Genomic DNA, 23564 nt, shown 5'->3' on the forward strand with positions numbered 1-23564 from the left:
TTCGTCTTCCAATTCGGACAGAGAGCTATGCGGCCTATGGACGCCGGTAACACGTCCAGAACGACAGAAGGTCGTCTGACGTTTCTTGTTTGCGCCGACCTTAAAGGGATACTGAGGCGGTTTTAGAATCAGCTAACCTTCTAGGGTTTTGAAGTAGTGTCATTGCTGATCACGTCTGTGAAATTATTTTTTCGATTTTGGCTAAAACAGCGGCGCAATCACCAATTAAAAACGCGATGTTCAAAATTCCCGCGCCCCGCGCGAGCGCAGGAGAGGGGAACAGCGGAGAGGGAAATCTCGTCCATGTCGGCCAGCGTGACGTCATGTTGAGGAGCCGGGGATGCTTCGGCGCACCCGAGCGCGCTTTCAGCGCGCGTTGTTTCTCGTGCTGCATGCGTTGTTCCTCGTACTGCGTGCGTTGCGACGTACAAAACGTGTCAGCCGATCTTGAGAATCAGATTCAACAGGTACTACTCTGCGTTCGTGTCCACGAACAACTACGGCCGCGACTATGTCGTCTTCCACTGTTTTGCGCAATACTACAAGCTCGCAGCACAACCGCTGGCTGCTGTGACGAAGAATTCAAGCCGACTAAAGCAAGCTTACTCTGCTCGAAACACTTTCGTAAGAGCGGCTACAGGCAGAGCTTGTCCTAGTGTGATCTCTGGAGATTTCTGTCGAAAAGGCGCGGCTGAACCATGACACAGTTCCATCGATTTCCTCGCGCATAAGAGGCGTGTCACCATTCCGAAGAAGCGCCTGTTTTAAAAGTAGAAACATGCTCACTTAGCCCCTGAAGAAACCTTATAGAGGCTTAAGCATGTGTCGCTCTCCTCAGCTTAGGTGCGGCCATACCACCTGAGACGTGCTCAGCAAGGCTCGGTTAGTGATTTTATACTCGGTTCGACGTGTCCAAGCAAGCAAGCAAGCAAGCAAGCAGAGCAAAGCACAATAAAGCAAAGCAAGCAAGCATCGAAGCTCTTCATATGCGGCATCTCGTTTAATCTTAGCTAAGCAATTAATATGAAAGCGTTCGACGTTGATTTCGGATGCAAATTTATGAGAGAAATGAATGCCAACCGAGTTTTCGCAAAAAAACACCGCAACCTTACTCGGTTTCTTCATCAAGTTGTGGCAGCGGGCGAGTTGCAGCTAGCTTGGCTTTTAAACACACATATAGTTGGCAACTACTTCACTGAACCTAAACTGCAAATCTAGGAAGGGCGAACGTTTCCGAGGCAGCGATTAATATTTTCTGGCATCTGTTGAACGCGCCAGGATTGAAGCGTATTTGTGCGCGTATTTGGCTTGGTTTCCAGCGCACCATGATTGCGTCACTATCTTGTGGTCACATGCCTCGCAGTGCTTGGCCACTGCGCTTCGCTAATTTTGACACCAACTTTGTGCTCCTTCATCGTTCACTTGAAATACTTTCTTGCCCCAACCTGCAACGCCGGGTATTGAGAACAGGATTTACACAGTGCTTTGGGCCTTTTCTTTAGGATGACGCTCTTCCGGGCGAGCCAGGAGGCGTCTGGTGGTGGTAATTGACTTACTTGAGTATTGTTCGCACCCCTTCCTTTCCGAGAATACGAGCCGATGTTGTGCTGGCACCTTTTACGCATGGTCTGTATCGCCTCTTTGACGCTGGCGTATGCTTGTGCTAGGCATAGAATTTTTTGCTTGTGTCTTTTTTGGTTTCAGGCGATACGTGGAATGAGCAAACTGTAGTATCTTTTACTTCGGTGGTCAGTAAAAAAAAAAATAGTCGCCGTATTCGCTTTTACAACGACACGGAAAGCTGCGATCTGCCCTCAACGCAGCGCCGGATCCGCATCGGCAGCTGCTCCAGTCCTCAAAGTGACGTCACGACCTCTCTTGACCAATCACGGGCGGCGGCGCGCCGCGCGGCGTGCCCCGCGGCACAGACCGCATATTTCGGCTAAAAAAGGCAATTCGCGCTTGTTTTTGCCTTATTTGGATGCAATATTCCAGTACACAGCATGAAAAACTATAGGATGCCGCTGCCAGCCCGATTTTCAGAAAAAGTGCTTCAGTCTCCCTTTAATTAGTTTTCGTTAGCCACTCTCCGTGTCATGGTGCAGCATCGTGTCTGTGTGCGTGCTCTCTGCAAGTGTAACGCGGCAAGACCCAAATCTTTCCTCAACCATTAATCTCAACTACAGTTTGATGCTTCAACTGAGGCTGACATCCACTTTGCATTAATTCTTGTCATGCTTTGTCGTTTCCCATCTTCTGTCTTGAAACTGGAGGGCATACTTAAGTTGTGCCTTAAGGGCCTGGCGCGATAAAGATAATGTGTAAACGCCCATATATGCGCAATTCTTTATTTCCAAATTAAATCCATAGATCCCTGGGAGTTCCCATACCCCGCCGGATGCTCTGCTGCAGCGGTTAAGTGATGCGCCACTGCCCTGCGACGGCAGGTGCTGCCAGAGGTGGGACTTTTGTGCCCCAGGTTGCTCTGCCCGTACAACCTCTCGCGACAAATCAATAATTTAACTGCCACCTGACACTTCAGTCAGTGTGCTCACAATCAGGTGGGCAGGTTGTGATGACCTAGGTGACCTCCCTAGGTTGGTTCTCTGGAGATTTTTCGCTCACCCCGCGACCGCCGCCGACGACGACAACAACAACGCCAGGTTTTCCGCTGACCGGGACCCTTAACGCCAACGCGTTAAAACTGAAAACATTCTCGTTTGCAAAGTCAATGGAAACGATCAACTGTAATGTTTGCACTGTAATGTTTTGCACTAGTAAAACCAATAATACTGCTAGTTCAACATCAAACACCGGCTGTTCTGTGAGAGGCCTGATCTCTAGACACAGTGTCACTGTGTCGTATTTTTTTTTTAGAAGCGCAATAACTGCAGTTGTCAGACATTTTCTTACCTCCAAAAACAAGCGAAGAGCACAGTGACTAAAAAGTACGTATTTAGATTGATTTGTAGTTGGTGACCCCTCACTTCCGTTTTATGTTTTGTAGCCTACATTTTGTTTAACTTCACTTGTCGTTATGTTAATAGTAATGGCAACAGAAAAAATTAAATTCAGAGTTGGTTCGGCTCTCCCTTGCCCCTCCAGTGAATAATTATTAATGCGGCGAATACTACAAACTTTACTCACTCTACGAAAATCAGCTCCCAAGTTTTGTTTCCGCTGTGATGCCCACAAAAGCCGATCGCGCGTCTTGTAAAGCGTTGTCAGCAGACAATATTGCTGTGCTACACTGCTCATCTCTCATTACTATCAGGGGTTTTTTGTTCATCTTTTTTATTACACCTAGCCTCTAAACTGCAATCGATGCATTGCTCATTGAATTATCTTAAACGTATTGATTGAACGCAGTGCGCAGGTGTTGTATTGATTAGACGGCTCCGCATTTGTGTGAGCACGCGTGGGATAAGAGGGAAAAAATTAACTTTCCCAGTGGCATTGAGAAAAATTGTGCATTATATAGAGAATTTACAAACCGCAATGCATTTCAGCTGTTTCAGAATACGCGACACGAATCTGCACCGTGCGGCGCCATTTGTCTCCATCAGCTATTGCTATCATGAGATGCATTCTGCCGCACGGCGTCAGGCAGCCAGGGAACTCTGACTGTATAACACATAAAGCAGATTATATTTAACACCAATAGAGGCTCATGCATTTGTGTAGCATCTCTTAGAGCTATGTACTGCACTCGAGTTAACACCAACGGTCAAATAATCGGCCAAATTCGATGCAGCGGTGCGGGGTACCGGCTTAGGAAACAGAGCCAGCTTTTTATTTGCTGAATTCTTCGGTTAAAAGCAGTCGGCAGTTAACTCCAGAGTGTAATCAGCTTAGGTTAGTGCCCTTTCTTCAAATAATTGGGCGCAGGAAACAAAAAGACGCGACAAGCACTACGCGCCGAATGCACGCAATTCGTTGCTGCATACGGCTTTAGTCGGTATGGCATAGTCTTCAGCTTAAATGCACTGAACACCGACTGCCCTGGTCACCCATAAGCCACAAAATGAGCGCCACCGATCTTTACTGCCGGCGTGCTCACGTTTACAGCCGATCGTAAGGTGAGGTCGGCGGAGTGCTAATGGCATAAATATGTACGCCTTGCGTAGGCGTCGGGCATGAAATGTGGTCGAGGCGCACAGGAACAAATGACTGCTGCATGCGGAAAACTGCGGTCAGTTTATCATTTCGCGAAACGAAAACGTGCTGTACATTAAATGTTCCGTTTCCTCAACGCGTCCGCGCTCGGGTGCCCCTCCCTGTCGGGCATTATTGTGCAGTAAGGTGGAAGGCATGCAATAAGTCAGCGCCGCTGTGGGCAAGGTTTTTTTTTTCTGGTTTATTCTCTCTGCGATGGAGTTTCATTTGCGCGTGTCATTTTTGTTAGCGAAAACAAATATTTTGACGATATGTTGTTTACATGGCTACTGCTGATTGTAACCAGTCTGATCAGCGCTTTTGGGCATTGTTTTCTGCTGCGCTCATTTTACGTTGCATGCCTCTCACAGATCAACAAATGACATGCTGCGGAGAACGGCAATGCGGCCATGATTTATGTCCAAAGTTATTTGCAAGCGAAGGTTGTTAAACTTCCTTCCCATCGGAATGCATTGTGAATTTTCACAAAGCTTGCTTTTGGTGTCGTTCGGTATATATAACTATGTCCTTGATATCAGTACTGTGTTGAAGCTAATTATGCCAAGTTTTATCAGGAATAACAACAAATATAAGATAAATATAAGGCTCCAAATGGGTACCAGCATACTTTCTACCCTAATAATGGGCGCTAAGCAAATGCCCCATGCCATGTGGTGAAAATCGGTATCCAGATGCTATGCCATCCCCACTCCATCACAATACGACGACCCACTAACCGTCTGGTCTCCTTTCTCAGGGCAATGCCAGAGAATTTTTTCCTCTCATAGGCACAAGTAGAGAACTTCTGGAAGTTCATTACGTCTTCATAACGCTTTCAAAGTACGCTTTCGCCGTACGCTTTCAAAGAGTGCACATTAAACATTTAAATCGTGGCCCGAACTAACACAAAGGTAGAGCGTGAAAGAAGCTCTCACGAGCTGTGAAATCTCACCGTTTGAAACGCAACCCTTTAAAGAGAGGCGATTTGGTTTGCTTTCCAAAGATTCTTTTCAGGATCAATAGGTAATGTTTTCCACGGGCTCAGAGAACCACAAATCGCAACTCTTTGAGTAAGCGTTTTCCACTAGCTACCCTTTTGAACACGAGATATTTCGTTTTGCACACCTGGTTTCTTACAAAATGTGCCAAGCCGATTTTAGCAGCAGTCTGGTTCAAAATTTCAACGGATTTTGCAACTTTAATCGATCGCGATTTCGAACGTTCGAAGAAAAAAAGACCGCAGACTATTTCGTCGCGTCGAGAATTCGCACCTGGTGCTCTACGCTGTGAATATTTAAAGGTAAAAATAAAGTAATGCTGAAACATTCCAGAAGCGAGGCCTAGAAAGAGAAGGCGCCAGGAATACGGCCATTTATTTTAAGTCCTCTGACGCAAGGCGAAACAGGGGCACAAAAATCCCTCGACGCCCCGCCAGAGCCTCAGAACGTCAAGTACAGTGTTCACTGAGCATGAAGGTGAAGACAAAGCACATAACCTTCATTGTTGGTTATTTTTGATTTCATGCGATGGTTTGGTCAATAACTTTACCAGTACCGAAGAATACATCAAGGGTTGGTACGATTTTTGATGCTTTGTTTCTCCGCACAGTGCGTCTGAACGCTGCTGTTTCTGGTGTGCACAGGGAAGACACCGTCAGTTTTTTACATGAATCCTACGATTTATCCCCAATAGAGCTGACATGCAGGAAAGGAAGGAAGTCGTGCTATGGAGGGGATCAAGATTTCCATGCTGCGCAATAACTACATGAGACATAAGTTGCGTACTTTCATTACGCTGTTGAGGAGTTGTGTTTACTTGTGCTTAAAATTTAATATCTTGCACGTTGACCTTAGTCTGCCAGAACAAAAAAAAATTCACTCCCAGCTCCTTAACCTTCCTTCGGGGAAGATATGCTGAGGAAAACTTTGAGGAAAGGTATTTTAGAGCGCAGATCTTAGGCGGCCCTTTCCTCCATTCCGCGTGGTATTCGTTGGCGTCGGCGTTGTCGGCGTAACACTCCACGTGACAACCATGGCAGGTAGTAGCAGAGCGAAAGGCCACCCGCAACGACTAGAGCGGAGGAATGGACAACTGGAAGGTGAGAAGGTGGGCAAAGGTCAGCATATCTCAAAATTGAAATGTGTGAAGAGCTGCGCTGAAATTCCGCATTACCGACTATCGTATTCGTGTGTCAATTTTTTCAAACTCAGCAATGAAGAATGTAACCACTTGACTCATAATTTGAGTAATTGATTATTGTACTCCTATTTTTAGGAATATTTATATTACCGATGCCTTTGCATTTTGATGCCAGTGCAGAACACTGCTTAGCCATAGCAGATGGGAATAACAGCAGCCAGCACTCCTCCATGGAGAGCTCCCAGCACTTTGTCGTGTCTGACCGGCACCAAAGGAGCCGCTTTTATTCCCTTTCTGCTGTTTGTTTCTCCGGAAGATCCTTTCTGTAATGACCGAAGTTTTCTTCTGTCAACAGAACGTCTTGAAGCCCACAAAGAGTAAGTTGAGAGCAGCCAGCTCCGAGATAATAGGCGGCCTTTCGCTTTGCACACCAACGTCTGAATCGGCTGGCTTGGCACATCCGTATGTGTCGTCAGCTTATCTAGGACATGCCGTCGTCAGGAAACCGACGCACCAAAGACAGCTCCACAAGCCTGCTGTCCCATTTTTATGTCGTGCAGGGTATAATGGGGCTCTGGACGTCGCTTTTGTTAATTTTATTAGCTCTATTCTTTCAGATTGTCATTGCAGTGTCAAGATTTCCTGAAATTGATTTCGTTTCGACATATGTCGAGGAAACTACTCTTTCTGAGCAGCCTGATTTTTCCAGTCATTTCTTATCATTAACATGTTTTACCTGGTACAAATCGTCGTGCAAGATTTTGTGTATTGGCATAAACCTTAGATATTTCTTGTGCAGGGGACAAGGAACCTCCGGAGAAAATTTTGTGAAGGAAGTAATTTCTTACGGTTGTTTCTTTACTGAATGGACCCTTTCAAACGTATATGTATATAATTATACGTTTCCAACCCTGCACATATTGGTCTCCCTTGCCACTTTCGTTGACTGGTTCTGCGCTGTTCATGTGGCAGACTGCAAGAGTTGCAAATTACGCTGGTGACGGGATGCGCGTGATGCGAGAGTGTTTTCTCCTCTCTTGAGATTCCGCTGAGTCCCACGCCGAGCCGTTAAGTGCGTTGTTCGTAGGGAAGGCCACCTGCTGCCGTATCAAACCATCTTGAGGCGGTTAGTCATTGTTGCTTTTGCTTCAAGGAGTGCTTGGCTGCGTCTAGTGTCGAGGTTGCTTTATATATTTGTGGGTCATGAGTACGCATGGCTGCCGCTTTTTAGTAGTTATTTCCGCAAAATTGAGTGAACTTTTGCAAACACTTACAGTTTTCAGAAGGCAGAATCATTTTATGTTCCTTTTATATTGTTCTGTTTGTAATGTAATACTTAAACGTATTTTTCTGGCTTTCTGTCTTAGGTTAGACGGTGCGCAGATCCTACAGTACATGACTAATTTACTTGACATTTATTTGTTTCTTCTTGCGCCAAGGCTTTCAAAAGAACAACTGGCGGACGATGTAATTAATTGATTTGCGTTAGAATTAGCCTAGAAGAGGCAGTTCTTCGGATAACGAAACCTAAATATGTAGCTTTGCGGTAAAGTGTTTTTTGTTGCCAATAGAGTTCATAACAACATGAATAGAACTGTTTACTGGACCTGTAAAGAACACTGTCGTGTTACGAAGGCTGGTCTAGCTATATGCTCAGTAGCGTGCTAATGATTTCATTACTGCCGTCCACGCAACGGCTTTCATGGCTAGCGTTTACAATCACTGTTCAGAACAACACAGCTCATCAAATAAATTTTTGTGATAAATTATGATGTAAATTACTAAATTAAAGCAAATGAAAGGAATGAATATTTCACGTCTCAAGTGTGCGTTCAAAAAACAATTACTTTCAATCAAATATCATTCATTCCATCGATACCTACCTTCGTCCATGATAGCAAAGCTATAAGTAGAAAGCGTTGTCGCTATAGCCCAAAGAATTCCTTTTAAAATAAAGAACACCATTTTCCCATAATTTAAAGAGCGTGTTCAGTGGTGACATTTTTATCTATTGAACCATGTAGAAACAGAGGCAATATTTCTCGCAGAAGAAAGTTCTTCAGCCACAAGGAAGATAGAAGAGCGTGCGAGAGCAAACAAAACAAAAGAAAATATCTAAACCTGCTCTAGTGACATAGAACTCTCTAATGGCAACAAAATTAAAGTTCAGGCATTTTGTCACTCTACGAGTTAGCAGCAAGAAACAAAAGAGACGAAGCTACATTCACACCAGGCTCCACCGTTTCTTCAATACTAAAAAAAAACGTTTCTTCAATATCTGTCGTACAGTGGAGCAACAAAGTTGCCAATGGGATTTCTGCAAACGCATTTCTTCACCCCAGAGCAAAGATCAGATGATAAGTGAGGCAATAACGCAATCGACGACCAAGAGAAGCAGCTTCGAAGAGAAACTCAGGTGTTGTGAACGCAAATAGCGTTCAAACAACCTAGAAGCAGCTCCGCGAAAGTCATAAAAAAGACGTATGGTTTCTACACGACTGGCGCACCAAACATGAGGCAAAAATAACTGAAGGATGGGAGGTGGCAACGTCCCCGAGAATTGACGTTAATTTCATCAGTCGGTGCAACAACCTTCAAGGTCAGCGCGCCTGGTGCGCTCTAAAAAAGAAGCTGTTTCTCATTTAAGAAACAGATGTATTTTTTTTTTTTGCAGTACCTCGTAGATGTTGGAAACCGTCACTTGTAGGTAACGTGTCGTGGCCTCAGCCAAGCGAATTCGGATAGCCATGTAGAAAGGCGCTTTTTTTAATCCACAAAATTTTCTGATTTCATGGCGAATTGACTGCACAGCAATCTATTTCTGTGCCGACCGCGAAGATGTATCTGAACAATTCGAATTGTTTTCAACAAAGAAAAAACACATCAGTATCGCTTAAAATGTTGTCTCCGAGTCAATCGCTTCTCTTTTTGGCACAATATACTAAGCATGCACCAACGAATAATTGTATGTTATAATATGCTCATTTTCTTTAGTTCTACGTGTGGATGCTGTGCTGTGTTGTAGAAAATAAGAACTTTTTCACTGTTTTGTCGCAATGTGGCGTTCGCTAACAAAACCGAATCTAAGGACATTTGCATAGTATATTAGGTCAGCACTCCATAAATAAAGCGCCTGCAGAAATCCTAAGTTGGCCGTTGCCAAAGCTTGCTTGAATAAATTTGAAATTATTCAGAAAAACGTTTTCCTCTCCAAAAAAAAACCGTCTGCAATTAATAGAGGTGCAAGAGGCACTTTGTGAAAGGAACGACAGGAAAGCGTAGCCTCCTTTTGGCAGCGCGATCTGGCTTTCCATCCCGAGATGAGGAGACTCTGTTCTTGACCCACGGGGTGGTTGGGCGACAGCACAGGACCTAGGCACCGTGGGGCTGATTGAATGTTTCGCAATAGTTTCTTTAGGCACTAATCCATGTTTTTCCTTCAATTCGCTTCTTGTTCTCTTTTGATTCTGGCTACAAAGTCACCTGCGGTGTGCCGACATAGGGAACAAAAAGCATTTCATGCCTAAAAACCAAATTGAATCGAAAATTATTTGTAGGACACACCAAGAGACCAGTCCAAAAATTGGGCCCTAGACCTTTCACTCTGCTAAAGTGCCCAACACTGTGCCCTACAGCCCTTCCCTATGCTGTGGTGCAAACGGGAATGTGAGAAAGTCATGAAAGCCAAAGAGAAGTTTCAGATGAGGAAAAACTGTACGAATGGGAGAAACAATAACTGAAGCTTATATAAAGCACAACCTAAGAAAGCCATAGCCGTTTCTGAAGCCCAACTGGTGGCTATACGTATGGCACTAACGAACCTGGAACGGTGCAATGCGAGGAATAAATAAAACAAATCCACCACCCATTATCTCCCCTGCCTTTCTGCATGTTTTAGGCGTGCGAACAGAGGTCTTAAAGAAACCTCGCTCACGAGCGTCATTTGTGGATAACGACGCCATTCCGGACGCCGAAGTTGCTCCTGCTCGGTATTCTGCGGCGGAGAATGCAGTGCTACGACTGTGCACGGTACGGGCAATGGGAAAGCCGCAGGCGTTGCGAGAAGCAGCGCCACCTGGGTCAGCGACTGTAATTATTCTTTCCCGGCTCAAATTCGTTTAAATCTGGCCAGGCGTTCATTACCCCGGGAAAGGCTCGGGAAAATCTCTCGACCCAAATTCGTCCGCTTCCTTAATTCCTTCTTCGCGTGGGTCACGAGTCGTTATCGCGGGGCGCGCCATTTCTCGGCGGCTGCCCTGTCTTCTCGCGATGCGAAAAACACCTCTGAATTAATTTCCCAATCACTACGGTTTCTCGAATTAAACGCAGCGCAGATTTTCTTTCCCAAGGCACGTACTATGCCTGAATAATAGAATTCTTTCGATTTTTACGCTCTCTATTATTCTTTCGATCATGGTAAACGTAACGGCGAGTCATGCTTTTCTTGGATTTCGCCATGTGTGAACTTGATTTACTTGACAGTTTTACTCCGGAGAAGAATTTCACCCGCTACACAAGGTCTGGTTGCATCGATGTGTTCTAAGCAGATAGCACCGAAGTATTCTACATGTCTCCTATGTTTTTTGTTTAAGATGAACGTAGCGATGGCAAAATAACTGGCAGCATTTCAACAAAAACGAACATGTTTCTCTCTTGAGAAGGGTGTGCAGTTAAAATGTTCGTAGAACTCTATTCTTGCTCACAGTTTTTCAGTCATTGGCTTTTGTGATTTCATGACTGGATGACAAAAGTTCCTGGAAAGAAGAAAGGAAAAAGCCAATGACATCATTTCCATTATATGGTTGAAATCTCCAGTATGGTCCCTATATTACTGAAACTATGTTTTATTCTCTCCGCCGTTCAAACTCTTGTCTTTATTGCCATCGGCGCGCTACCTTATCGATCGTTGGCGAATTACCTTCCATAGACACGCCTTCTAGGTGCTACTTCATATCCGCAGATACTAGTACTAGCGTCACTTGATCCATCTATTAAAGATATATAAAGGTATTTCTGTCTGCAAAAAAGGCTAAAAACCCATCACACCTACATAAAGGGGCTGCTCCCCTCAGGTAAAAGGGGCTTTATTTTTATATTGATAATTCGAGTGCTGTTTAATTCCTGAAAGCATTAAACATATTTCAGTTGCTGCTATTAAAAATACATTCGGCACTCTTCGCTTGTAGGAAGAAGAGAAAAAGGAGACAGCTATGAGAAACTGTCACTGGGGATGTTTATTTTTCGGAGCTTGCTTCTGTTAGCTCTTTCGCCCAGCCACTGTTGCTTGTTTGTGGTGCGCTAGGGGCGAACAGTGCATGGCTCCACTTGATGTGGCAAAGTGTTTCCTTCGAGAATGTCCGCTCAACCTTCCTAATTTACGATCCACTTACTCCTAGGCCGAGGCTGCATCATAGAACGCACGAATGGGTATTGTGGGAGGAAAGGGCTGTGCAGGGCTCATGTGGAAGTAATCGGAAATTGTTGTGAAGTGTCTAAGAAACCTGAATGCAACAGTCCTGCCGAAGTGTTGATTGTTTACGAAGGCGAGTTTTCGAAGAGAGTTTTATTTGTGCTGCCTGTGTTTCCTAGGCTAGGACGGCGTTAATTTCGCGCATAAAGCTTACATTTTTTTTTATGGCATGCAAAGCAGGTTCCGCGGATGCCCGCTTCAGGCTTGTATTTTCTCGCTGCAACTGGCATTACATGATTTTGCGCACGAAGAAAAAAATATGATACCGCAATTCCAAACAGCAAGATTTCATTCAATGTCTTTCATGAAGGCGATGCACCGAGACACTGGCTGTTGCTGTGATGCAGAGTACAAAAAAAAAATCAAGAACTCATCATTTTTTGAGGTGGAGATAAAAAATGCACTGCCATTTTTTGTCGTGTCAAGAGCACCTCCTTTGGTCACCTAAAATTAAAGTTTAGATTTTCACTGCATGGGAGCGCACGCATTTCGTGCTATTCTGTATGCGAGTACAGGTTCGTACGCGAAGTACAATGGTATGTCTACTGCAGGAGGACGCATGGTTAAACGTATCTTATGAAGTAAGAATAAATGAAGTTCCTAATTATTTTTAACGTATTTTTTATTTTCAAAGAGTATTTGTGATGAAAAGAGTTTTTCTTGGTTTCACCCTAACTTCGCAGAGTAAAAAAAAACACATATCAGCACAGCATCCACTAAACACGAACATTGCAATAATCTCTTTGTGTAATCTCTGTGCACGCTGATTTCTGTGATTATCTGGACGTTTCTATATTTGCCCCCGTGCTTTTCGTTCCAGAAAGATTGCAATAAGTTCAAGGCTTTGTTACTGCAACGGAGCTGCACTTGGCTCCGCCTCTTTTTGGTGGCTCCACTTGGTGAACTGCGTCGCTAATTGCACTTAAAATGAAGATTGAGGTTACGAGAAAAAGGCACTAAAACTAAAATAAAGCTAAACAGCACATAACACTACCAACTCTTGAAGAAAAATTGGCAGAGGCATAGCTTGGTTAAGCCCGGAAATTGCGAAAGCAATTTCTGAGACGACATTGTACATAGCAGAGGTGATCCGCCTTGTCTGCTGCCGCTCTGCGCCGACGGCGCGAGTTGGAGCTCTGTTTACACAACTGGTATGATGTCACTCCGACCGCAGCGCTCCTAGCGGGAGAAGCGAGAGGCACAACGCCCGCCGTGTCTACCGCCGCTCTTCGCCTACGGCACGAGTTGGGGCCCTGGTTTTCTCAGCCGGTGTGACGTCACACCCGAGGTCAACGAAAAGGTCAAACGTGTCCACCGCCGCGCTACGCTGAAGGCTCAAACTGCCAGCACTATTGCTCTCGCAATAAAAGAGATTCCCAAAGCATATTTCAGACCATAAAAAGCCATTCCGCTCAATAAATTTGTGTACCAATTATTTAGCGTGTATTCAAAGCTTGTGTATTTTGCGGTCACGTGTTGAATTACATACATTTATCGAGAATAAAAGAGTAGTAGTAGTAGTAGTAGTAGTAGTAGTAGTAGTAGTAGTAGTAAAAGACTTTTATTCGACCATAATTTATAGGCCGAGCATGTCGACCGCCTGGGCGACCAGAAGCCGCTGTTCTTCCCCTTCAGCGCCAAGCCAGTCGAGCCAGGTGGTGATGGATAGAGAGGGGGGGGGGGAAGGAACCCGACTGCTGAGCAGCCGGGCAAAAGAAGAGGCAATGGGCCAGGTCCGCATAGATACAGGGGCAGTTGGGACAGGAAGGGTCCGATCGATAGCGATAGAGGAAGAGGCGGGACGGGGTGATAACTGCATTCATCTGAATGTACCTAAGAAGGCGAGACTCCGGCACCGTGAGTGATGGATGAGGGGGAGGGTAAAGGCGTTTGTCGAGGCGGAGCTCAAGATAGACCTCTTTAATGGTGCGGCGAAGGGTGAGTCTCCCACCGTCCTCCGAGGGCTTGGGGAAAATAAAAATAAAAAATCAAATAAAAAAATCGAATAAAAGATCATATATTTATGGGCACATGGTCACGAAAGAGCATGAAGCGTTAGTGCCATGCACAGCGAATTCTTATTTGCATTACCAGAGCACTCAGCCAATTACTCATTTCAGCACCTCTGAGAGGCTGCATATCAAACATTTAGTGCCAAGTTATGTCTATGCATAGTTTATATGGAGGCCAGAAGGTTTCGCCAGCACCACTAAGCCATTGGTGGCTAATGTAGCTATTTCGTGTTTTTATTCGTGTCCTACGGTTTTCCCTGAACGCCAATCTTCTAGACGTGGAAGCGGTACTATCTCCTCCCACTGATGACTTCGCGCAAGTAGACACCAAATGTTTTTCCAATGACCGTTCGCCTATGCCTGAATAGTAAGTCCATTCCAGGACACATTCCGGGCGAGATCCGAAAAGAAGCAGGGCGGCTGGGTTCATTAACTAAACATCTACTTTCTCAGATGATTTCGACACCGACGTCAGCCTAATTTAACTAGTATTGACTTTTTTCTGTTCGTTTCTCTTCTTATCGCCTCCTGAGGCGGCTCAGAGAAATCGTCCAGAACGAAGCAATGGCGTTGCTTGAGAAATCAAGAAAGGAAAATAAGTATGAGACAGCAATAGTACAAAGATAAAACGCCTATATTTCCGCAGTATGATATCTTATTTTCAGAGATTCTGTTTCTGTGTTCATTGTGGTCATTTTTTTTGCATTGGTACCTGCTGTCTGCGTCATAAGCACTAATAATCAGAAAGAAATGGCGGCCTCCAGCTTTGGTATGCAACGCTGCGTAGCCATGAAGAAAGAACCAACGTCGAATTAAAAATTAATTGAGGCTAAATGCTGTCCCGGTACGTATCACACTCACTGACGCAATTTTTCCTCTATTTCACTCAATCATAGAACAAACGCAGACTATAGACCTTGAACAATATTCGTCGATGACTCAACAACAAAACTTTTCTGCACTCCCACCACCTGAGTGCTTTTTCCCTGCTTTAATCAATACTGTAGACTTCAAAAGTAGCTACGCGACAGTTTATGCACTGCGAGGTTTTTGCCAAGCTAATGGCCCGATTGAGTTTTCCGAACACGCTCATTATTTATGCAGCCGAGACGTGTGTTAAGAAATTTGCAGGCCATGCCAATCGCTACATACGACTTGATACCTTTGCCATTCCGGGTTTCATATAATTTAGCTCTATTTACACTTAAAGATTACGTCAAAAACGTTGTACATGATTTAATATAGTAATCTGCGAGTGTCGCCGCGATGGCTCAGTGGTTATGGCACTCGGCTGCGGACCCGAAAGTTGCGGGTTCGATCCCAGCCGCGGCCATCCAATTTCGATGGAGGCGTAATTATAGAGGCCCGTGTGCTGTGCGATGTCAGTGCACGTTAAAAAACCCCAGGTGGTCGAAATTTTCGGAGCCCTTCACCACGACGTCCCTCATAACATGAGTCGCTTTGGGACGTTAAACCCCCATAAACCAAACTAAGTATACTGAATTAATAAATAAATTGTTTTTGAGGAAAGGAAATGGCACAGTATTTTTCTCACTTATCTCGGTGGACACCTGAAATATTGCGTCAGTGAGTGTGATACGAACCGGGACAGCATTTAGCCTCAATTAATTTTAAATCGACGTTGGTTCTTTGTTCATGGCTACGCAGTGAAAAAAGAAAGAAAGAAAGAAAGGAAGAAGGGAAGCAAGAAGGAAAGAAGGGAAGAAAGAAAGGAAGAGAGGAAGGAAGGAAGGAAGGAATGAATGAAGGAAGGAAGGAAGGAAGGAAGGAAGGAAGGAAGGAAGGAAGGAAGGAAGGAAGGAAGGAAGGAAGGAAGGAAGGAAGGAAGGAAGGAAGGAAGGAAGGAAGGAAGGAAGGAAGGAAGGAAGGAAGGAAGGAAGGAAGGAAGGAAGGAAGGAAGGAAGGAAGGAAGGAAGGAAGGAAGGAAGGAAGGAAGGAAGGAAGGAAGGAAGGAAGGAAGGAAGGAAGGAAGGAAGGAAGGAAGGAAGGAAGGAAGGAAGGAAGGAAGGAAGGAAGGAAGGAAGGAAGGAAGGAAGGAAGGAAGGAAGGAAGGAAGGAAGGAAGGAAGAAAGAGGTGCCGAGGTGATAGTGTACAGAATAATTTCGACTACCTGGGGATCTTTAACGTGCACTGACACACGAGCGCTTTTTGCGTTCTGCCACCATCGAAACGCGGCCGCTGTGATCGGGTTCGCTCACCCAAATTATGCCTTTATGGCAACTGTCCAAAATAAAAGTTTTTGCTAACGTTGCTATATTTCAGTGCACACGCGAGAAAGCGCCAGAGAGACATTCGTTACCTTTATCGTCCTCCTCCATCGTATCTCTTGCGCCTAGCTTCAAAATATGATTTCCCAAATAGCTACAGTTAAAATTTTGTGCCGTCTCTCTGTTCAATTCCATGCTATCAAACTTCACAAGCCACAGTTTCTGCCGCAAAATACATTGTTCGATACTTCTGAATTACTTCTAAAACAAAAACGGGCAATATATTTAGCGAACAATAATACCAATGCCCCGGGGATTCTCCACTGCGCATAATAAACGTCAGAGCTAGAAAAGCACAAGAAATATAAATCTTTCCGAACATTTTGTGTCAACTGTTGTAACTATATTCTACATTTAATATGACAGAAGCCAACAGCCACAGAAACCAAGGGGCACAGGGGATTTTTTAAAATTAATTTATCTATTTTGTGGTGTTCATCAATTTAGAATATTAATGAATATGTAATCGCTTAAAGCTAATTGATTAGAAAAGCAGAAGAAAAAACAACCACATGCCGCCGGTGGGATCCGAAACCACGACCTCCGAATTACGCGTCCGGGGCTCTACCTCTGAGCTACGGCGACGGCTGTCAAATCTTCTGTTTTTCGGGCTATTTATGTTTACAAGTAACCTAACCTTGAGAGTGTTCATCAGCGCCACCCACGTTCATAAGCGGCGGACGTAGAACGTCCTGAGTTACCGCAGGTGTGACGTAGAACGTCATCGAACGGAGAGGGTGGAAGCTGCGTGAGAACCCTCTTATGCTTCCTATGGCGTCAAGGCTGCCAGAACCGAGGCCCTCGCTAAGCAATTAAGCAAACAAGGGAAGGGGAATGAGGGGCTCGTTATAAATATGACAGAAGCGCTCGTGACTAACCCACACTTACTGTTCCGGCATGGTTATAGAATACTGGAAATGTGTCCTGGATTTTTCTGCGTTTTTTTTCTGTAACTTTTCTTTATCTTTATTGCAAGTGATGCAACCTACTTGCTCTAGAAGAGCTGGCAAATGAAAACATGGGGTGCCAGGGCGAAAGAAAACTAGAATATTGAAATGCGACAGAATTATTTATTGGTCTTAATATGTGGACACCGGAGACTGTGCCATGACGCAGTTTGCTAACCGCTTCCCTTTCGCCATGCAGATCGTCATCTGTCTAATCAGCAACCTGCTGATTCCCGCCCTGGCTTGTGTATCTCCGGGTGCCTCGTCAGGACGGGCCTTCCACTGCCACGAAGATGGGGCGGCCATATGCCACCCTTTCCCCGGTTTCAACTCAGCGCCATTTCCGTCAATCTTATTGCTAGAACCTGAAATGCCTGTCCTCAAACAACCCTGGCAAGGCTTATCGCCATTAAGAGAAGCCAATCCGCCAGCTATAAATGAAGAGCCACCATCGACGCAGTTTTGTGGGCTCGGAGACTCTGCCACGGCGCAGTTTGCTAACCGCTTCCCTTTAGTCATGCAGGTCAGTCAAACATACGCACTGTATGCTAAAAAGTTGAGCAATTACTTCTTGGTACAGCTCCCGAGCCAACAGTGTTGTGTCGCTATTGCTTCTGAATGTGCACATGTTGTCCGCCTGTTACTAACCCTATCCAGTGATGTAGAAACAAATCCTGGCCCTGCTAACCTAGACACTGTCCTGACCGAATTGCAAAAGCTAACCGCAGGCCAAGCGCTACTTGTAGAAGAGATAAAGGACCTTAAAGTACAGCTGACAACAACAGACAAAACAATAAACTACCTTAACAACCGCATGATCGATTTAGAGGCCCACTATCAGACCCTCATGCCCCTAAGCCAAGACATAAAAACCCCGCAAGCGACCTCAACTGAAACAACTCGCCTTGCTCCAAAGTTAGAGGCTCGCATTGATGATGCTGAAAACCGATCACACCGTTGTAATCTGATCTTCTACGGAATCCCTGACACCACTACTAATGAGACATATGCTCAGTCTGAGGAACTAGTCATCCAGATTTTTCATAAAAACTTACAAACTGATATTAACCCCGCAGACATAGAACGGGCACATCGTTTAGGGAAACATTCAGAAGATCGGAATCGCCCAGTAATAGTAAAATTCATGCACTGGAAAACTAAAGACGCTCCTCTATCAAAACGCTGAATGCTGAAAAGAACAAAATAGAGTATAGGGGAAGAGTTCACTCGCCCTGTCCAGAAAGCAAGAAAACATCTGCTGGCATTCGCTAAATCCAAATCAGTAGCCTACTCTCTACGTTACAAAACCTTGTGCATCGGCCCAAAACAGTACATTTTCGACGAGGCTTCGAACAGTGTCACAGAAATTCAGTAGCAATCATCCCGTTCCTTAAAGGTAAAAAACAAACCAAGACCCACATCTAGATTTGACCTTTCATTTTCCGTAGTTTACACCGACGTTCGCAGTTATCTTCCGAAGCGAGAGCTCGTGTCCAACATCATATCATCAACAGGCAGCAATGTGCTCAACTTAACAGAAACCTGGCTAAAAAATTACATCACCGATACCGAAATTTTGGCAGACCTACCTGACTTACAAGTTTTTCGAAATGACCGCGAAGGATCAAGGGGCGGTGGTGTTCTCATAGCTGTTCATAACCAAATTTTATGTACTATAGCAAATATCAAATCAAAGTTTGAAATACTCTGGTTACTATGTCGAGCATCACCAAAAACAGTGCTACTGGGAGTCTGCTACAGGCCTTCCCATCCCACACCCGACTTTTGCAACGAACTCAATAATAAATTAATTCATCTGACAAGAAGAACGATCTAAACACCGCAGCGGACACCGGACAGAGAAAGAAGACGACACAGGGTGGTACTTGCAACTAAAATTTTATTTGAAACGTCATGGCTTAAAGACAGAGGCACGTGTGATCTTACAATGAGGTAAAAAAGAATGAATGAAAGGCAACAGATAACAAGACCTAACTGAGAACAATGCACATGCGAGTCACAATCTACAGAAATCAGAAGTATTAAAATGTTATGCGATGCTCATTATGCGAGTCACAATCTACAGATATCAGAAGTGTTAAAACCGTCGACCGCATGTGGAAGCATGAAAACCACAAGACAAAAGAAGCAAAAGAACGTCAAAAGGAAGCAACCCAACCTGTTACCTGGCAAGGAAGCCCAGTTCTCCTTGGGGGAAGCAAACCGAAGGCGAACTAACGCATTCATCCGGTTGCGAGCGCAAGATGGCAATGGCCTCTACAATCTCTCTCTCAAGCTGCCCCTTCCTTCTTCCAACAATATGGGTCTGGCTGAACTGAGGGTTCAACTTCTTTCTCTGTCCCGTGTCCGCTGCGGTGTTTAGCTCCTTTATGTCTCACCAACGGGCCTACACATCTACCCTCCTAAAATCTGACAACAAGCTACCCAAATGCCTCCATTATCCTTTTCGGGGATTTTAACTTCCCAAACATTGACTGGTGCAACCTCCCATCTTCTTCAATAGCAGGTCCTGTAGAGGAAAGGAATTTTATTGACATCTGTTTGAACTTTAATTTAACACAATTAGTATCACAACCAACGCGCGTCACGCCTGAATCCAAAAGCATTCTGGATCTTATTTTGACAAATAACCCGGATGCCCTACTTTCCGTTGCATATCTTCGAGGAATTAGTGACCATAATGTCATTCATGCTACCTTCTCATTTCCTGTAACACCAAATAAGACTCAAAAGAAAACTATAACACTTTACGAAAAAGGTAATTTTGACGCGATAAATCATGAACTTGATACCTTTTTTTCCCAGCTTCGAAGCTGCATGTCACACTGAATCGATCCAAGATAACTGGGCGATGTTTAAAAATAAGTTGAAATATTTGGCTAATAAATATATACCAACTGTCAACATACGCACCAGCAACCAAAAACCATGGTTTACTAAATTCTTAAAAAGACTAGAAAATAAAAAAATCGTGTCTATCGGGCGGCTAAAAACAACTCATCCCGATCGCAAACCTGCTACGAAGCCGAAGATGAATATTTGACTGCGATCCCTAGCGCAAAGCGTTTATTTTATGCTACTACATTTCCATATTTGTTGCGCAGTAACCCAAGACAGTTTTGGCAAGTAATAAACCCTCACCCACAACACGCTATCACTCTCACCAATGATTTACAAGAAACCATTATCGATGCTCAATGTGCCGACGCTTTCAATTCCGCATTTGCCACTGTTTTCACGAAAGAAATCAAAACGCCCTTTTCTTTTCTTTTTTCCAATATGGAAGGTACCATGCCAAACATCACATTTTGTGAAGACGGAATTTCATCCATAATCCAGAAGACTAAGTTCTCGTCATCATTTGGCATTGATGGTATTAACTCTAAAATTCTAAGGAACACGAGACACACAGTTACTTCATACTTGTCATTGCTGTTCTCCCAGTCACTTTCTTCAGGAACCATGCCAGATTATTGGAAAGTGGGAAAGGTCGTTATTGTCTACAAAACAGGTAACAGAAACTCTCCATTAAATTACCGACCTATCTCCCTAACAAGCGAGCCATGCAAAATCATGGAACATGTCATCTACTCTCAAATTATTTCTTTCTTAGACTGTAACAGCTTTTTTCATCCCTCGCAGCAACGGGTTCCGCAAAGGTTTCTCCTGTGAAACCCAATTAGCTCTTTTTGTTCATGACTCACACACTAACATGGACACTTATGTGCAAACTGACGCAATCTATCTGGATTTTGCGAAAGCCTTTGATAAGGTATCTCACCAGCGCTTGTTACTAAAACTTCAACTGCTGAACCTAGACCCTAACGTTATAATGTGGTTCCAAGAATTTTTGTCCAATCGTACGCAAATGGTTTTAATCAACAGTAACTTATCTAGACCCCTCCTAGTAACTTCCGGCGTGCCCCAAGGATCTGTCCTTGGTCCTCTGTTGTTTTTGATATACATTAACGATTTACCTCAGTGTATTTCTTCTAATATACGCATGTTCGCAGACGACTGCGTCATTTACCGCACAATAAAAAACATATCAGACCAAACTGCTCTCCAGAACGATCTAATCAGCGTTTCAGAATGGTGCAATAATTCACAAATGACGCTAAATGCCAACAAATGTAAATGCATGTACTTCTCCCGCCGGCGCAGTCCATTTTGTTTTCCTTACACAATTCTTAACACACCCCTGGAACTAGTGCAGTCTTACAAATACCTAGGTGTAACCCTCTCTCAAGATTTGTCTTGGAGCACACATGTCACTAAAATTATCGCCGCAGCTAACAAAACCTTAGGCTTTCTGAAACGTAATCTGCGAAACGCCCCGGAACATGTAAAATTACTAGCTTATAAGCCGCCGCGGTGGCTCAGCGGTTATGGTGCTCGGCTGCTGACCCAAAAGACGCGGGTTCGATCCCGGCTGCGGCGGCTAGAATTTCTTTGGAGGAGAAATTCTAGAGGCCCGTGTACTGTGCGATGTCAGTGCACGTTAAAGAACCCCAGGTGGTCTAAATTTCCGGAGCCCTCCACTACGGCGTCTCTCATAGCCTTAGTCGCTTTGGGACGTTAAACCCCATAAACCAAACCAACCAACCAAACCACTAGCTTATAAATCACTTGTCAGGCCAAAACTGGAATACGCGTCGCCCATTTGGAATCCGCACCAAGCATATCTCGCCGACGCATTAGAATCAGTTCAAAATCGCGCTGTTAGATTTATTCATTCATCGTACTCATAAAATATCAGCGTTTCATCTCTCAAAGCAGAATCTGGTTTATCACCGCTTTTCTGTCGACGTTGCATTGCCAGCCTTTCACTGTACCACAAGTTCTTTTTTTCGTTCCTTGATCAAGCACCATACATCACAGCAGCAGCACGCATATCACATCGAACCAGCCATCCACTTCAAGTTGCGCGCCCACGTGCCCGTACCACCACCTTCACTGCCTCATTTTTTTTCCCGAACCGCCACAGACTGGAACGGCCTTCCCCACGAAATCGCTTCTACTACCTGCCCATCTTCGTTTTTGCAACTTGTATCTGACCATTTTTTCAATAACTGTTTACCATGATCCTTACTGTTTGTATAAAAACCCACCCCTTATGTAATGCCCCGACGGGGGACTTTTAAGGTAATAAACTGAACTGGACTGAACTAGCGTTAATTTTTTTTAGAGATACCATGCAACTCTTACACGTGCTTTATATACAACTGTCTGCGTTCCGAACTGTTGCCTTTTTTTCAAAGTGTGCTCTACGCAGCATTGATTTCTCGCGTTGTTTTGTTTATTACTTTTTATTTAGCCGATAGAGCAGTCGTTGAAGACCAAGTAAGACGGAAATGAAAGTAAAGAAAAAGAATTGAGTGCCACCATGGGCAAGCAACAAAACATATAAAGCGAACAGAAGTGAATTGGAAACACAAGGAAGAGAAAACAATAAAAAGGAATAGGAATCAGCAAAAAGTAAAGAGAAAATTCGCCACATGGATTTTCGCATATGCTCGTGTGAAACTTGTTACATCATGAGCGTGAAAAACAAGTATTGCAAGTGAATTCTACTGAGAGGTAGTGCGTGAGAAAAAACACTATTAAAACTGTTATTAACTGCAAAAGAAAGTTCCAGGCTCTAAAGAAGAGATTGGGTTTTTCTATTCCAGGGCCATCTGTCATCGCCAATATACCAAATATGGGCTTTTTATCGAAAATTACCTAATGCAGTAGGCAATATTTTACACAGCTTTGAGCTTGATACCTCGTCCTCCACCCTTTTTTTTTCCTGAAATATATTGTCTTTGCTACTTGTACGGATGACAATTTTTTAACATGTTTTTTTGTTAACTGTATATTCAAAGCTCAAAATGGCAATACGAACCCTGCAATACGAACTTGATAAGTACTGGCATTTTAAAATTAGTTTCCATCTCTTCTGACCGAGTCTAACAGCCCGTCTGCATGTCTGCAAAAAATTAACCGCTGATGCTTTCCGTTGGAAAACTAACGAATTAGCGTTTTTGAGGCCTCATACCATTCTTGCGAAGAAAACTGTGTTCAGTCAAAATGATAAATGGCGCATCAACGGGTTGCGAGTTTAGCCTCTTTGTTCTAGCTTGTGGGCTCACTGCTTCGAATCCAATTCTAAAGAGGATGCCTTCCGACCAGCGAAACTGGAGAAACGCTTTTGGCTTGTGAGGATCGCCATTAGTGGGGCGAGGAACAAGAGCTGCGCACGCAGACCGAGACAAAGCTTTCCTTGTTCTCTCTGTTCGGTTGACAGAGGGTCCTTTATGCAAACCACGCCTAGCCGCCGTTTCCAAGGGGAGCGCCTCCAATTTGTGTAGCATGAACCTCAAGCATCAGGGAGCCCATAAGCAAATTATGGGTGGCGACTGTCTTTTTGTCAGAAAAAGAGATTCGTCATTTTGCGGTGCCACGGCATTCTTTACAAGCTTGCTCTGGCGAGGAGTTTAATTTGCATCTGTGAATGATTGCAAAACCACAAAAACGAACAAAATGAAA

General features: G+C 44.3%; 1 protein-coding gene across 1 annotated transcript; it reads left to right on the forward strand.

Annotated features, from left to right (window-relative positions):
* Positions 1 to 17529: 17529 nt before the first annotated feature.
* On the forward strand, positions 17530 to 18387 carry LOC149340208 (uncharacterized). Its single transcript, XM_089551069.1, is given in 1 exon segment — positions 17530 to 18387. A coding segment is annotated over 1 exon segment (858 nt).
* The last annotated feature ends 5177 nt before the right edge of the window (positions 18388 to 23564 follow it).

The sequence above is a fragment of the Amblyomma mixtum genome, chromosome 6 (genome assembly GCF_055824585.1).
Source record: "Amblyomma mixtum isolate Tamu chromosome 6, ASM5582458v1, whole genome shotgun sequence".
Classification (NCBI taxonomy): domain Eukaryota; kingdom Metazoa; phylum Arthropoda; class Arachnida; order Ixodida; family Ixodidae; genus Amblyomma; species Amblyomma mixtum.